General features: G+C 30.6%; 1 protein-coding gene across 3 annotated transcripts in view; it reads left to right on the top strand.

Annotated features, from left to right (window-relative positions):
• The window catches only part of LOC127701257 (piezo-type mechanosensitive ion channel component 1-like), a 128,180-nt gene extending 111,497 nt beyond the window's left edge, over window positions 1-16,683 (top strand). For all 3 annotated transcript variants that reach the window (XM_052205077.1, XM_052205076.1, XM_052205075.1), the window contains 9 exons: window positions 357-515; window positions 1,769-1,916; window positions 2,309-2,494; window positions 3,058-3,150; window positions 5,093-5,262; window positions 5,960-6,076; window positions 7,334-7,413; window positions 8,179-8,377; window positions 14,067-16,683. In XM_052205077.1, coding sequence (XP_052061037.1) covers window positions 357-515; window positions 1,769-1,916; window positions 2,309-2,494; window positions 3,058-3,150; window positions 5,093-5,262; window positions 5,960-6,076; window positions 7,334-7,413; window positions 8,179-8,377; window positions 14,067-14,349 — 1,435 coding nt within the window. In that variant the 3' untranslated portion in view covers window positions 14,350-16,683. The remainder of the gene's footprint in view (window positions 1-356; window positions 516-1,768; window positions 1,917-2,308; window positions 2,495-3,057; window positions 3,151-5,092; window positions 5,263-5,959; window positions 6,077-7,333; window positions 7,414-8,178; window positions 8,378-14,066) is intronic.
• The last annotated feature ends 1,061 nt before the right edge of the window (window positions 16,684-17,744 follow it).

The following is a 17,744-nucleotide window of genomic DNA, read 5'->3' as shown; positions in this document are numbered from 1 at the left end:
CTGGCTAAGAAAATTCATGGAAATATAAATATAATAGATGAAAAAAAAATCCTGTATAAGACCACTGCACATATATGTATGCTGTTGTCTTCTGTTGTTGAATTTTTTAAGAAGGCATAAATTTAAAGATTTCAAAGCATTATTGTGGTCAGCAACATCTAATTTCATTTATAAATCAAATTGATATTCCTCCTATGAATTTAAATTATTTGAGCTACTTATCAATGTTTTATGTGCAATTTAATGCAAAGGATGTGGAAATTGACTTGGAAGTGTGGCTAGTGATGTAACATAACATGTCTGTACAAAAAATGAAAACAACACATATAACATACAAACCTATGATAAATTTTTAGGAAGTTTTCTGAGAACAGACCAGCACAGTTATGGTATTTTGTGAAGTGTATTTACTTTGGATTGTCGGCCTATCAGATCAGATCAAGCTATCCCACAAGAATTCTGGGTAATTTCCTCACCAAGAAATACAACTACCTAAACTTGTTCTTGTACAAAGGGTAAGTATGGCTTTCGTAAGATATTTTTCATAAAAGTTTTCTTGTAAACGCATATTGTATTTAAGAAATAGTAGTACATAAAAAAAAATGTACTGCATTGAAGTGTTGTCATCATTGTATCCCTAGATATTACTAATTTAATAAACATATTTACACTTTTGGTATTTAGCTGAATTTGGTCTCCGAATGACCTTAGATCTGCTCTGAATAACCTTCTGACGTCAAGCAACAGTCAATTTTTAGTCCCCTACCGACGGAGTCTAAGGGTTTAGGTTAGCACTCCGTATGTCTGTCTGTTGGTTTGTCTGTCCATGTTTTAGTCCGGCAAATCAGTTTTCCACATTAATTTTCTTTGTGCATGAAGATATTAATTTGAAATATGGTATATACTTTTATCATGACAAGTTACAGATCAAGTTCAAATTATGTTCTGGTCTGATGATTTTGTGCAGAGTTATGGTCCTTGGACTTTGAAAATTCACTCAAATAATCAGTTTTCCGCACTTTTTTTTGTCGTGCTTGAAGATATTGATTTAATAATTGGTATATAGTTTTATCATGACAAGTTGCAGATTAATTTCGAATTTTGTTCCGGTCTGATGATTTTGTGCAGAGTTATGGTCCTTGGACTTTGAAAATTCACTCAAATAATCAGTTTTCCACACTTTTTTTCGTCATGCTTGAAGATATTGACTTGATATTTGTTATATAGTTTACACCATGCAAAGTTATAGATCAAGTTAGAATTTTGTTCCAGTACAATGAATTCTTAACCGGTAGGGGACTATGTATTGCCATGCAATACTCTCAGAATGCTTGTTATTTGTGACGTCAAATTTTACGGGAACTTGTGTGATTTTACGTAATGGCGGACAAATTTGCATACAAGTGTAAATACATCTATGCAATACTCATAAATGTTGAAAACAAATATTGAAGTATCCCAGAAATGTTGAGGTTCAAGGTCTTTGTTAATGACTCCAACCATCAAACATGGAATTGGTAGCAGATGTCATCCAATCAAAGAGCTGTTGCATGTCATATTGCATTTGAATTAAGATTTGATTGAAAATATTCAAGTGGTGTTCATATTATCATGTATTAATTTTTTCTATCAAATTCAATTTTGGGGAAAGATAAGGTTGCAATAACAGCTATAAAAAACAAACTTTGAAACGAACATATATAAATATATTTAGTATATTGTACCCCGATTATAATTCTGTTTGACTAAATTTATTATTGATACTCAGGTTCTTGGCCATCCCATTCCTGTTGGAATTAAGAGTTTTAATGGACTGGATATGGACAGATACTACAATGGCAATAGGAAGCTGGCTACAAATGGAAGATATCTATGCTAATGTGTATCAGCTAAAATGTTGGAGGGACATTGAAAGGGTATGTTTACCATAAATCTGGTATTTGATCTCATTAAACAAAGGAGAAGGTCTGGTAAGGGCTGATTTTGGCCTAAAATTTGAAGTACATCTGATGAAAGATTTTTGACATTTTTTAAACACTTAAATGTCTACTTTAGTCGATTCAACTAGTTTATGTAAAAGATTTGTACTGATTTGGTCATTAAAGACGTGAAAATTCTAGCTAAGATATGAAAAATCTATCAAATATGACAGAAAAAAACATCTGTGAGTGTATTTAGAAAAAAAATGTTTTAGACATATGTTAATGGTGTTTTTATGTCATTACATTTATGCATTTTCTAAATGTTATATTCTAAGATTGCTTTTTTCACTTTAAAGTATTACTACAAGTGATTTGATAATTTTCAGAATTATCCCACTCCACGTGGATTTAAGAAGAAATCCCTGATAAAGTATGGAGTAGGAGGATTGCTGTTGGTTATTATCATCTTTATAATCTGGTTCCCACTTGTCATCTTCTCATTTGCCAATACAGTCTTCAAGGTCAACCCACCTACAGAATGTACAGTTACCATGACAATCAATGGATTCCAGGTATAAATTAATTGCGAACTTTGCCATCTGTTTTCATGTTTTATGGATAAAATACTTTTAATTTTTTCGTTTGATTTCTCATATTCGCTTGATTTGACAGCTCATTTTGGCATTATTCAAAACTACTTTGTAGTTTTTTACATCAAATGTGTGAGTTTGGTTTACAATCTAGAAGTGGTGGCTATATTACAATTACCAAGACCATTTGCCTGTCAGTCCAACAGATATTTTTGTCGCACATTTTTCAGGTACTTCTAAACAGAATAACTTCATAGTTGGTCAGCAGCTTGACTGTGATAAGTTGCAATGTGTGATCACTTTTCAGATCTGACAGATGCCTACTTCCTGTATGCCAATACTTTGAATGTTTCAATATGTTGAATGAACTTGATATTTTCCTCACACAATTTCTCCAGAATATTTGAACAGAATGACTTCATATTTAATCAGAAGCTTGTCACTGAGGCTGAGTTTTATTGTGTGAGCACTTTTTTAACTTTTTGTTTTTTGTCAAAGTGGTTGTATTTGCATCATTGGATTACATTTTTTTATTTTGTTTACAGCCGATTTATAAGATGACAGTACAGACAGAAGGAATTAGAGCTTTATCTTCAGCTGAGTATAAGACCCTTAAAGAGACATTCAATGGAAATCTGGTAATTTCATTGTTTAATTTTTGTGTTTTTCTATAAACTTGAAATGTTTTTACATTGCAAATTCATTTATATATCTGGGAAGGATTATACTGACGGCCTTTGATTATAAAGTAAAATCTGTATAAACTGGCCGGCTATGGGACTTTGAAAAATGCCGGTTTTGACAGTGGGTTGCTTTATTCAGGTTTCTGTTTTGACAGGAAGTTCTAGACTTGTGACGTCAGATTTATGCATGTAAAGGTTAAGTCTCTTTGTAAACTGTAAACAAATCAAAACAAATACCGTAATTATCTGTGTATTAAACGGTATGTCATGAATTGTGTGAAAATATTAAGACATGAACATTACAAGTATTTTCTGCCTTTTTACCATTTTATTATGCACGATCATGTTTTCAGTCATTGTTTTCATTGGCTTTAGAAATTTCAGAAATCGGTTGTCCCCCGAATTAAAAAGAAAATAATATCTGTCTCCGACTCTTTAGCTTCACTTTCAATTTCAATTCATTGTTTTCAGTTTCATCAGAATCCTTGCGTAGTTTAAATTGTTCAATGAGAGTTTCTTTTTACTTCCATCCTTCATTTCCTATGTTAGTAAAGCCAATTAAAAAGCAAGAATTTTATCAAACGTTATTTTATCATGATCGAAACATTATCATACAATGTACCAAACCCATAAACTCAATAACGGAATGTCTTCGTCAGGGTCTTATCCATTATCGGGGTCATTGGTTTCAGGGTTACAACAGGGAACCCAGCATTTCAATAACACAATATACTTTCTCACTCCGCCATTAAAAAATTGTATATATGTTTATACAACATAAGTTCTATCTGAGCTATATTCAGCGAGGATGTATTTAAATTGTTTTTTTAGAATATCTTAATGAAAACTTAATATGGTTTCAATAAAAACAAGTTTAACACTAATTGATTATCCTAAAAAAAACTCTTGTTTAAACAATTTTGTTTTGATTGCATATAGGTCAATACTGTTATCATGTGAAATTAATTAAACAAACCGGTTTTAACAGGTATTAATTAATGTAATTAAGGGTATTGGGACTGCATAATTAGAACGGAATTTTGGAATACACAGGGTCCGGTTTACAGAGGGTATTTTTACAAAGGACTTCCATTTTCAGCCGAAATGGACAGGAAACTAGTTTGTTCAGGGTCTGATTTACCCAGGTTTTACTGTATAGAATTGTAATATAAATGTCATGATGTACTATGACCATTTTCAATTCATAAATATCATTTATGATGACACAGTGATGTCTGAAAAGTCTATAAAAGCTTAAATTGCAAATAAGTGCAGTTTTTAATAATTTCAGTTTATTTAAATAAATTAAGAAACAAAATACATATAAATTTAGATTAAATATACAGCAATTTTTTTTCAAAGACCAATAGAATAAAAAGTAGAAGTAACTTCAGTTAAAGAGTTCCTTGTGGTGACATTGAAATGATCTTTTTGAAAATTTTACTGACACCATTATGACAGATATGTTCCAATTGTCCTTGAATGTGAGCTTCCGAAATACACTAATCATCAGGTTTGTACTTGCATGAGCAACACAACAAGTGCTACATGTGGAGCAGGATCTGCTTACCCTTCCGTAGCACATGAGATCACCCCTGGTTTTTGGTGGGGTTTCTGGTTGCTCAATCTTTAGTTTTTTGAGTTTTTATGTTGTATTTTATATACTGTTGTTTGTCTTTTGTTTTTGTTTTTTTCATTATTTTGCCATGGCGTTGTCAGTTTATTTTCAAATTATGAGTTTGAATGTCCCTTAGGTATCTTTCGGCTCTTTTTTCGGGCAGATCTGAATGCCTAAATGCCTAAATGGTTGCTATATGCTCTTCTTCCTGAATCACATAAATGAAAAAGAAAACATTCTAAGTTTATGAGTTCTAAGCAATGCCGTACTACTTTACAGAATGCCATAGCCTTCTTGACAGCATATGAACCAGAAGATGTAACAGAGATAGTATTGAATGGACAGTCCACATCATTGTGGGGAATTAGTCCTCCGAGTAAAGATGAACTTATCAAACAGTTATCCAGTTCAACTAAAGCTAGATTGGAATTCCATGCTACTTTCTTGAGGTACCAGTATATTATTGATAAACTAGATGTGTCTGAACGACACCAATGGCCCCGCTCACAAAAAAAGCTTGAAGCCGTTTTTAGGAGTGGAAATTTGAGAATGAACATCTGTATAACTGTTATTTTTATTAAATTTTCAAACTCCAAAGCCAGTAATTTTGATACAAATCAGTGGAGTGGTACCAGATGTAAACTCAATCTGTAACTCATCATAGTAGACTCACATACTAAAAATCAGCTCAATATGTGAAGGGCGTTTAGAAAAAAGTCTGTATAACTGTTCTTTGCGAAATGACCAAATGACGGATAAGGGTAAACCTATATGGCCCCAACAACTTTGTTGCAGGGCCATAAAAAAAGAATTTATTTGCAGATTAGCATACATTTTTGGGGGAAATTTGTAACTTACATTTTATCATGCTATAATCCTACTGTTATTCGTTGATTTTGAAAAAAAAATTCACATTTAATGAGAGAATCAACAATGTAGGAAGTTATGTCAAAATGAGCATGTATTTGTTTTCTAGATAATATTTGTTTTTCCAAGATTATTGATTTCTTAAAATCATAAAAATAATTTATGATGATATCAGAATTTCAGAGAGCTGTTTAAGGAGGGATGAAAGTAAAAAAGTTTAATAAAATGCATAATGTAGTTTGAGGCTTCTTATAATTGTGTAAATTTTTCATTTGACAGAACTCCTGCATCAGCATCAGCGGGAGATACATTATCCTTTCAGATAGTTAGAACTTTAGACAGTCACGAGCAAACAATGTTAAGAGATATACTTACCAATGCAACACAGTCACCATTGTAAGTATTTTATTAATAATGTATTTGTCAGATTGAAAGTTGGTTGTTAACTTTAATTCACCTTAATCACTAAAATTTACAGTACTGTATATGTACTTTTTTCGCGGTGTATTTATTTTCACGGATTTCGCGGTAGGTTACTATTCGCAAAGATAAATACATGCGAATACAAATGTAACTTACATGCATATAAAATACATTGAATAAATATCACCGTAATTTACAACCACCTGCACATGCAAGTTAACCTTGTATACTTTAATAACCTCATTTGAACTGTGGAACTGTTAAAACAACACCAGTGATCCAAACATAAAACCAATTAAGGATTAAAGGATAAAAGTTTTTTTTAAACAATGCCCCAAGCCAAATATGACAGTTTTATTGTGTAACTAACAACTTAATCGGATAATAACTTCTATCAAACAGACCATCTTATTTGATGATGGAATAATCTTTGTTTATTGTGTTTTATACAATTTTTAAACAAATAAATATTAAATTAATCGTGTTAATGAGCATTTTAATATATTAAATCCGTTATTTATGTTTCATTATTTTAGGAAATACCGCGAAATTAAATACACACGAATTTATCAGCAATGCTCTATTCGCGAAAATAAGTACATGCAAAAAAACATACATATACAATAATTAGTATCCCTGTAAACACCATGCAATTGTATTTGATAGTTCAAAGATGTTTTATTGTAGGTTGAAACCCTAATTGCCATCCTCAAGCAATGAGAAGTCATGTCATGGCAGCACATAACATGCCAAAATACTTGTAAAAATGTGTTCCATGCTTTTTTGTCCCGCTTTTTAAAATCATACAATTTATTTCAATTTAACTATGGCAAAAGTATATTCCACAATGGCTTGTTTGGCTTATTTTAAAATAGACAAAATCCTCACAGTAGAATATATCTCTGTTTTGTATTAAAATCATCACAGTAGAATATATGTCTGTTTTGTATTAAAATCATCACAGTAGAATATATGTCTAGTACACATTTTTGTTTAGGGGCCAGCTGAAGCCCGCCTCCGGGTGCAGGATTTTCTAGCTGTGTTGAAGACCCATTGGTGGACTTCGGCTATTTTCTGCTCTTTTGTCGGGTTGTTGTCTCTTTGATACATTCCCCATTTCCATTCTCAATTTTATCTGTTTTGTATTAAAATCATCACAGTAGAATATATGTCTGTTTTGTATTAAATCATCACAGTAGAATATATGTCTGTTATGTAATTCTTTTACAGGAATATAACGAAATTGTTCCCCAGGTTTTTGAAGATACCAAGCAAGGGTGCAGCAACTGGAATCAAGACTTTAAATGATGGTAATGTTGTATTTCTCCATATGCACTCAAATAATACTCATCGTTACATTTATTCTGAATCTGTTTATGTTTTTGTTTGTTTATATTTCCTAGAAACCATGCTTTATCAGGTATGGATGATGGATGTTATATTATTATTTGTGACATCTTTGTTGTTCAAGGAAAAGAAAATGATTGATTGATTGGTGTTTAATGCCACTTTCTGGACTTTTGTGTTATTTTATGTCGGTCAGTTTTTATCGGTGGAGGAAGCCAGGGAGAATCACAACATTTGGTAGGAAAATTGACTATCCTAGTCATTCAAGATTGGAGTCAAGCCCACCTGCCTTATGCTGGAATATGTGAAAAATTACCTTAATATAAATGGATATAGTCCTTTTACTCTGGAACAACAGAGCCAAAAATTTCAAATTCAAAAGGGAGCTTTTTTCTGTCAATTCTAATGTTGTGTTAAAATAACATGAGAATTGGTTAAAGCAAATTTGAGTAATCTTACAAAGTGTTGGTGGATTGACAGACGTTTAATCTACCGTCTTTATACTGTCTTTGATGGGCGAATAAAAATGGTATGAAATTATTATATTTTAAAATCTGGCTTGTCTTTTGTTTACATAGGTTTCCATTTTATTATCGGTTTCAAAATATTTATTACAATCATGTAGATCAGATACTTCTTGTGGTGGTCTCAGTTATAAATGTTTTCCCATAGTTTTGGTAACGAGTAGTGGTTTTGTAGGTTTCAGAAGCATTTTATATATTTTTCAGGTATTGGTCTCAGTAAAGTACAGATGAACTTACAAGGAAATGATCCTGTGGTTGAGTGGTGGAAAGTTGACGAGTTAATGACTGGTACAGTTATATCTCCCAGTCCTGGGAAATCAGATAAAATTGTCTCCCATATTTCCCTCATAACCTTTAATGCCAGAGTGGCGCCATCTGGATTTAGTTTCATAACGAATTATGGGTAAGAATTTTGAAAAAATACTATGAAGAACTATTAAACAAATCAAAGTACAATACTGAAAATGAATAAAAAGTAGATTGTAGGCATACCATAGTGAGGCAGCAGTCTGTAACAGCGCTATAAAAGAAACGTATCTAGAAGTCAAAATACGATGTTGAACACAAAAGAGCCAGAAGATACCAAAGGGACAAACAAAAAACAGAAGACAAACAACAGTCTACCCAACACTACATGTAAGAATTACAGAGTATCATGTAAACCCACCAACAAGTTGGGGATGATCTCAGGTTCTCCAGAGGGTAAGCATATCCTGCTACACAAATGGCACCCCTTGTGTTGCTTGTGACAATTATTGTCTTTGCCGAATCAAACTCTAATTCAACCAAAGTGCTGACATGTTTGTGATTAATTCAACAGAGACTGTGAAATTTTTTAATGAAAGGCTTTTGTACCTGAAAAATAAACTGTCTATGTGCATATGTAAATACTCTATTTGTTTATTTTGTCTGAATTGTGAGTTAGATGCTGTTACAGTTCACACTGAATGAATATTTTAAAATAATCTTATTTAACATTCTGGTTGGAGAACTTTTAAAATTGCAGGACATCAAATTCATGGTTGATAATACTTGGTTTTTTTTCGTCTCATTTCTAAATAAAAAATTAAAAAATACCGGTGATTATTTATAGATACAAGAGAATGGATTGTTATATATTTATAGCCACCTAGGATTTGATAGTTCTAGATAACCATTTATTGACTGGGATTTTGCTTGAGAAACAATTTAAAACCATAAAATCTTGGATTGATACTGGCAAATATTAAATGAAAACTGTCATTAAAACCAGGAGATTCTAATTTAGATTGACTGATTTATATATGATATTTGAAAGTTTTATTTAGAGGGACTGATTTATATATATTATATAATATTTGATAGTTTTATTTTTCCTTATTTAAGCTTAAATTTTGTGTGATTAAATTCATTTGGAATGATATGCATGTGCTTGTATATATATTGCAAAAAAGTGCTTTGTGAAATATATGTATATACCATGGTTGATATTGTTTACTTTGTATTATGTGTAAACACTTATGGATGCCATGTTTATCAAATTATGAAAATGTTTTTATTTTCATATCACATTTGGTCTTTCTTTTTGGGACTCTTTCAATAGAAAGTTGAAAAGAACTTGAGATGAGTTGCAAAATAAAAACAATTATATAGTTACACTATACTGTAAATTCAGAAATTGACGTGTGTATTTATTAGAGGAAATCACTAATTTCTGGTAGAAATGTGATATCTAATTAATGCGATTTTAAAAATGTTATGAAGAAAAATCACTACTGAAATTATGAAGCGAGTTTTGATTATTGCTAACCTGATACTGTCCCATTTTTTACATTAAAAACACCAATAATTTCAGAATTTACAAGATATGTGTGCTATCTGAATTTGAAATGATCAAAATAGAGAGATTATCATTACACCTTTCAAATTCTGCCTCATATTTTGAGACTATGAAAGGTATTCTTCTCACATTTTATATGGTAAACCATTGGTGTCATATCATATAAGGCTATAATTATAGATACATTGGAATCAAAATTTAATGGATAGCAATTGTTTACAGCTTTCTTATTCGGGGTAAACTTTGATAAAATCTGTGCTGTGTATAGCAAAATTAAAAAAATATATGAAGTACTGATGATGTTGGATTGTTATCTCTTCATGATATCATATTCCAATATTCATACATCCTTGGCTTTTAAGGAAGTTTGCTACTCAGTTTCATTGATAGAGGATTAATAAAGCAACCGAAAGAGCAAAAAAAAAAAATATAGGTCAATGTGCTTGTTTTCGAGATATTAGCCATTGAAATTTTAGAGGGAAAATGTTCTCTCTTGATTTTTCATAGCTTTATCATTGACAAGTAAAAACCTTCAAAAAATAACAAAGATTTTATAAGACTTTTACAGATGGCTTATAATTATACATGAAAAAGATTTATAAAAAGTAAATTTGGGGGTTAGTCGGCAAAATTTTTTAAGGCATTCAAATGGATAAAACCAGAGGATTCGGAAAATCTGACAAAAATTCCAAAACTTGACAAGCGAACATCCTTAACTTTTTGTGTTTGAGTGTTACTGATGAAGGTTATATCTAGAAAAGCACATTGGACGCACACAGTTTAAGAATACTTATTTTCACAATAAAAGCTATTAACTATACATTCAATATACTTCATAAAAGTATAAAAGAGGATCAATTTTATGTTCAGGAAGTCACTTTTATATGATTAAGTGATATAAGCCTTTTTGGGGAACATATTTTTATAGTTTATTCAAATTCAATTATTAAAGTTACTGAAATTTGAAATGTCATTGAATACTTTTTTAAATGCTGTGCTTGTAGTGAAAGAAGTAGTTTGCCACAAACATTATTGTTTCTAAAGTACTAACCAATTTTCTGCTTTACACATTACGAGATATCAGCATCAGAAACACTTTCAGACTTCATGTTTATTTCTATTCTATAATTACAGACAATTATAGCCTTAAGTGGTACTTTATATTGTATTTATTTTCTATAATACTATATTAACACCTCAGCAGCTGGAAATGAAAACAACGAACAATTCAAGCAACACAAATCCTCATGGCCTTAGAATATAAGAATAGTAATTTCACTCCAAAAAATTTTGGATTAGCAAATACATGTAGTCTGCCTATTTCAAATAATAAATGATAAACTGATACTTTTTATTTAAACAAATGAATATTTATTGGAGAATTTGTATGTACATGTATATATTAGAAATCTGATTGCAATTGTATGTCTTGGAGCATACATGTACATGTATTTACTTTTTAAAGTAATATCAAACTTTAATTTTTGTTTATTTCCTATTATGGTCAATGATCAGTTGATTGTCATTTTTAAGATCTTTTCATTTTATAAAGTTTGTGTCCCAGTGAAATTCTTATCCACATTTAAAGGCATCTATCTCCATATTTGGTGAAGAGTTGTTTGAATTGGGGAAAAAAATAAAATGATACACACCCATTTGATTCTACACTAGATAAGTTTCCAATGAAGTAATTTGAGTTTAAGTTATTTCCCTTGGCTGCCATTTTGGAGGGATATATGATTTGATTTACCAAATACACACAAGTCAGATAATAATAAGAGATCCTTACTAGATACTTACAAGGCTAAAATAAATGAAAATTGTTCAGAAAAACATGTTTTCCTAAGCTTAGGGGTCAGTATAACAATTTGAATTTGACTGATTTATGAAGGAATTTGTGCACTTAGACTTCCAGCATGGCCTCAAAAGGGAAATAACTCTTGCTCAAAAGTTGTTAATGGAAACCTATCTATATCTAATTAATTATGTATTGCCCTTATGATTATCTTTAATAAGTTCCAGCTGCTGACATTTTGATTGCTTTTATTGTACACCCTTCCTCAAAAAAAATTTGTGTGATGAATATTTTATATATGTGTTTACAACCGTGTATATTGTATTATGTTCAAAGTTTAAGTCACAGCACTGCGATACCCAATGCTTTGTACACAGATTTGAGTTTTTATTGTGCATTTCATATAATCATTTAATTATATATACACTTGTAAGTTCTAGCTTTTTGAATGCTTTTTTGTATACATTTGTATTTTATATTTATGCATGTAGATGTAAATGAGCTTTGGTCTGCAAGTTCTCAGAGTCAACAAAGTGAGAGAATCTCAAAACATTATATGGGGGTGGGGGCACTTAAATCCTTTTATGGTTGGTTTGAGGAGCTGAGACTTCCAGTACCCCACCCTTTTCATATTTTGAATTGTAATAATACATTCCCTATCAGATATTTTTTTAATTTTATTTATTTAAACAGCTCTGTATTGTTGAGACATTTGATTCATGAAACAAAAAATTATCTCTGGTTTCTAATCAATTTATGAATATCCCTATACAAATGTACCTGAAAATAACAAGAATTGACACACAGATTGCCTTTAACCTTGCCCTTTGAGGCCAATTTTGAAAATTGTGTTTCTTGTTTCCAATCTTTTGTTAAAACAACATTTAAGGAATAGACCTAAATATCCTTTGTTAGCACATTAAAATTCTTGTTTTATTAAGAACATGCCAATTAATCAGCAGAGGCCTATAATACAGTAATAAGCTTTTTATTGTGCATTTCATATAATCCTTTAATTATATATACAGTTGTAAGTTCTAGTTTTCTGTATACATTTGTATTTTATATTTATGCATGTAGATGTTCGCATGTCACTAATCATTTCAGCTCCCTAGTCTTTACATCTAGGACTTCAGTTATGAAATTTTGGTCTGATTATTCACCACTAGTGGAAAGTGTTTCACTGCAAGCAAGAAAACTATATATTGAAAGTCATAGTAAAAAAAATAAGTTCCTGTGCATATGTATAAAAATCTTTTCTGATCTCTGATTTGAAAATCCCCTAGATTTTGGTGATGACACTAAGCATGATTATATTTACCGATACTGGAAGATGTATACATTGAAAGTCATGTTCAATAACTTAGTTAAACTTAGCCACTCCTGTGCATATGTACTTAATTGCTTCTGCTCTATAACTTTAAAATCCTTTGAGTTAGATGATAAAACTTGGCATCTTTCAGGTAGGTCATGTACAGGGATAAAAACTATGAGTCATAGTCAATGACTTTAGTTCAATATAGCCTCTATATATATTTTACAAAAATTGCTTCTGCTGTCTGCTTCATAACATGTTGAAGTTTGGTAATGAAACTTTGCAGGATGTTTCACAACTGCTAGAAGGTGTGTTCAAAACACAAGAAAACTACATTGAAATTTATTGTCAAAAACTTTGTTCAGCTAAGCCACCCCTGTACATGTGTACAAAAATCATTTTTAATATCAAAATTTAAAAAACCCTTCGAAATTTTGGGGATGAAACTTGGGATTATTATTCCCCCGGACAAGGAGGGCCAGATTCTAGAAAGAAAACCATAGCTTGATGATTATATTTAAAAAGTAAATTGATCTAAGACACCCCATGAATTATACATGTAGGAAATGGGGTACTTTGAAGGTCAAGGTGAAAAATGACACAAATCTTTTCAATTCTGTACTAGTGGATATTTCAATTGTAGCATAAATCTAAATGTTGAATATCACTTACATTATTAGTGCCTAAGTGAAATCTATGCTGTCAATCAGTATAAGCTATGTTTTAATGAATTAACCCTGATTACTTCTAGAATTGCATTACCATTTACTTATTTACATGCAGTGGGGCCCTCTGTGGTGGCTCCGATCACTATCCTTGGGTTTTTGTAGATCTAGAACATAAAAATGATGATATCCATTCCATAAACATTACTCATGGTTCTGGATTAACCATAAGGTTCACCAAAGTTTTGAAAGCAAAGAAAACATTACAGATCTAACAAACTAAAAAGGCTTCAACATGGCACGAGTCTGATATATATTACACAGTAACAAGTTTATGTCATCAAAATAGTTGACCCTAAACATTTATTCATCCTTGTTTACTACTTTCAGATTATACCTTTACTGGTACATAAGAGGAGGTTATATTCTTTATTTATTTTGTACATATAGTCATTAATTGTAAAAAAACACATTCTCTAATTTGTCTTTGCTTTTCAGCATAATTGGACTGTATATTTCCTTCATATTGTTGATTGGAAGAATCTTACGACTGAGTACATCAGGATTGATAGGGAATATCACCTACAATGAACTACCTTACATCGATAATGCATTGCAGCTTTGTTTAGATTTGTACCTTGTAAGAGAAATGGGAGAATTCCGTCTAGAAGAAGATCTCTACGCCAAACTTATATTCTTCTACCGATCAGCAGAGACTCGTGTCAAATGGACAAGACTTCCAAATCATCTCGTCATCACCGATGCTAAAAAGAATGATTAATGTTTGAGATGGAACTGAAAGATATTGAATTAGAAGTTAAAGTATATTTGTTAATGCAATAATAACCTGCAGTGGCCATACACCTTATTTGATATTTGAAAGCTTATCAAATATGAAAAAATTCAAATGATGTATAAATTTGAGTACTGCTTAAACCATAATTTTTTCTGCCATTCTTGCTGACATATTGTATATTCATCAATTACACTCTATTTTGTATACTTATATATTTTTTTTTAGTCATTTTACATTCATGCTTATATTTAAAGATTTGCAGCAAATTTAATGGCAATTTTGTGTTTGTCTCTTTGCATTCATTTTATGGTAAAATGATTTTATCAGTTGTATATTTTGGAATTTTTTGGTTTTGTCTGAAAAGACTGTAAATTCTTTCCATTTTGATCTACAGGGTATGTTTTCATGAAAGAACTATTACCTCTTACATGTCTTATGAAGATATTGGTTTTTCATTGTTTTTTATTTATTTAAGTATATTTTTGTCATGTTTTTATACTTTGTGAAAAGCATATGAAGAAATTTGGGATTTTTTTTTTTTTAAATGAAGGCTACATTTAAATTTTTTTTTGTGGAATCAGGAATGTACCATTTATATAGATTAAGAAAAAATTATCAATTAAAAGTAAGTATGAAAGAAGACAATTTGAATTGTCTCCCCTAGATTGTATGATTTTCATTTCTGTATGTCACAATGGTCTTTCGAAGAACAATTTGTAAGTGAATTTCTTTAATGACCTTGGTCTTCATTACTGATAATTATATGCAACTTATATACTAAAATCCTTGTGGAAGCATCAGTTATTTTATGTTTACTTTTTTCTTTATTGGGAAATAATTACATTACATGTATGTTTCACGAGAATCCGTTAGTTTGATTGGCTAAAAACAATCATGCATCATTCAAAAATTGACCTTCATATCGAAATGAAATGTTACATTCGTGATGACACGTGCAACCACAAAAAAAATGCACAGGTAAATAAAAGAAAAACTTGATCAAACTTTTTTTTCATGGTCTTATTAGCATAAAAATGTAATAATAAGAAATGAATGCTTCTTTTTGTAATTTTATTGGGGTGTAAAAGTGTTGCACACATTTTTAGAATGAAGCGCTTCATACAAAATGTGCTTCAGTCAACGCTTTTACACCCCAATAAAATTACAAAAGGAAGCATTCATTTCTTAATTGATAAAAGATAGTGGGAATCCCAAACTTGCAGGTTCATACATAATAATTGTAAAATAAATAATCTTGTATATGTTGATGTGTTATATTGCATAGGAAAAAAAATGATTTAAAATGGCAGTTTATTGTTAGAGTGTTTTTGTTAAAAAAATGTTTTGAAAATATAATTTTACATGCAAGCTAATATAACTTTTAGCATTAACCAGCTTTTTAAGATGTTTTATACTGTGCAATTTTATATATATCAGTGTTATGTAATACAAATGCAGGTGATTTTTGTATAAGCTTTTACATATTAAAAAACTACCATTTTGTGAGTAGAATTGTTATATTAGTAGCTAAGAGTATGTATCATTAGTTTAGTCGTGTAGTTTTGGGATGTTTAGTAAGAAATATATATTTAGCTTCATATAGTTTCATGATCATGTGCAATATGTATGTCTATAAAGTGTAACATATGAATTTTTAAGCTAATTTGAAATTATATTTCATATTTTATGTTCACATAAATACTTGTATAAAAAGAAAATGGCCTTTTAAAATTGTTATTTTTTTTAATGAAATTGCCATTGTCGGCCTTTAAATTTTGATATACTAGTTAAAAAAGTTCTTTAATTCTTTTATAAATTCTTACAATTTGTCTTTAGTGAAATGGTATCACATTGAAAGCATGAAAGAATGTCAGGAAAATAGTAAATGTGAGCTACTGTTTTATTATTTTTTTAAGACCATATAAAATAAGTATTTTCATTGTAAATTATTGTGACTTACCTCATGATATTTTGTTTAAGATGCAGATTTTGGGTAAGACATTTAAAGTTATGCTGTTAAGAAACATGAAAGTGTATGTACAAATACAAGTTTAATGATGCATAGAAAACACTGAGTTAGAAATTTCTTTTGTGACTTGTTGATTATACTGTATTGTCAAGTTATCAGCTTTATAATTCCTTATTTACTAACAAAAACTCACTAATTTCTTCATTTCAGGATTATTGGACTATATATTTCTGCTGTACTTGTGATAGGCAGATTTGTACGAGTGTTTTTTAGTGGTTCGTCAGAAGTTATTATGTTCTTAGAACTGCCAAACGTAGACTATGTCCTCAATCTGTGTCTGGATGTATATATGGCCAGAGAATGTCATCAGTTCAGATTAGAAGAGGATTTATTTGCCAAACTCATATTTGTATACAGATCTCCAGCAACTATGATTAAAGTGACGAAGTTGAAACTGGATTAAAAAAAACTTGTAATTTTGTGTTAAATGATTAGTAACTTGGTTAGTGGAAATGTAAGTAATGCATACCTTGAGTATGTCACTGTTTCATGTAGGAATTTTTTGCTTTGTCTTACTTTTGGAGGGATTTTTTTTTTAAATGAACAAGCCCTCAGCCTGATTTTTATCAGCCCTTTAAATTACTAATAGGAGTTAAAGTCATGGCTACAGGGAAAGAAAACAGAAATCATTAACCGTCTATATAAATAAGAAGATTTGGTATGAGTGCCAATGAGACAACTCTCCATCCAAGTTACAAGGTGTAAAAAGTAAACAATTATAGGTCAAAGTACGGCCTTCAACACGGAGCCTTGGCTCACACCAAGCAGCAAGCTATAAAGGGCCCCAAAATGACTATTGTAAAACATTTCAAACAGGAAAACCAACGGTCTAATCTATGTAAAAAACGAGAAACATTTATGAACTATATCTATGCCTGTTTTCGGTGCTCATTTATTTATGTGAACTAAAAAATGCTATGCAAAATTAACGTAGAGAAAATGGGGTTAAACCAGTTTTATATGCACCCAAACCTCCCCATTTACATATGTCTAAAACATAATTATGTCTTAAAAGTAAAATACACTATAAGAACAGTGCATCTAAAACAGGATGAGCATTATCTTTAACATGGGAATTAAAGGTTACCCGCTTGAGCAGAAGTAAGTGGCTGATAAAACCAATTCTACCTGTTATACAAAAACAGTATTTGTACATACAAACTCAAGGTATGCATTCTCCACTATATTGGTTAAGTGCAATAATAGTCTTCTATGAAGTAAACTTGTTAAAAACGGTTATTTGTTATTGATTTTCAAATGATAAAAATGTTCGATAAATATTATGTCTCTAAAATTTCAAAACCATTTACATGTACATGTTTTTCCTCATCATTGATCTCGGTGAATCAAT

Source organism: Mytilus californianus, unplaced genomic scaffold (genome assembly GCF_021869535.1).
Source record: "Mytilus californianus isolate M0D057914Y unplaced genomic scaffold, xbMytCali1.0.p SCAF_5, whole genome shotgun sequence".
Classification (NCBI taxonomy): domain Eukaryota; kingdom Metazoa; phylum Mollusca; class Bivalvia; order Mytilida; family Mytilidae; genus Mytilus; species Mytilus californianus.
The sequence above is the reverse complement of the archived record's forward strand: the minus strand, read 5'-3'. Positions and strand labels throughout refer to the sequence as shown.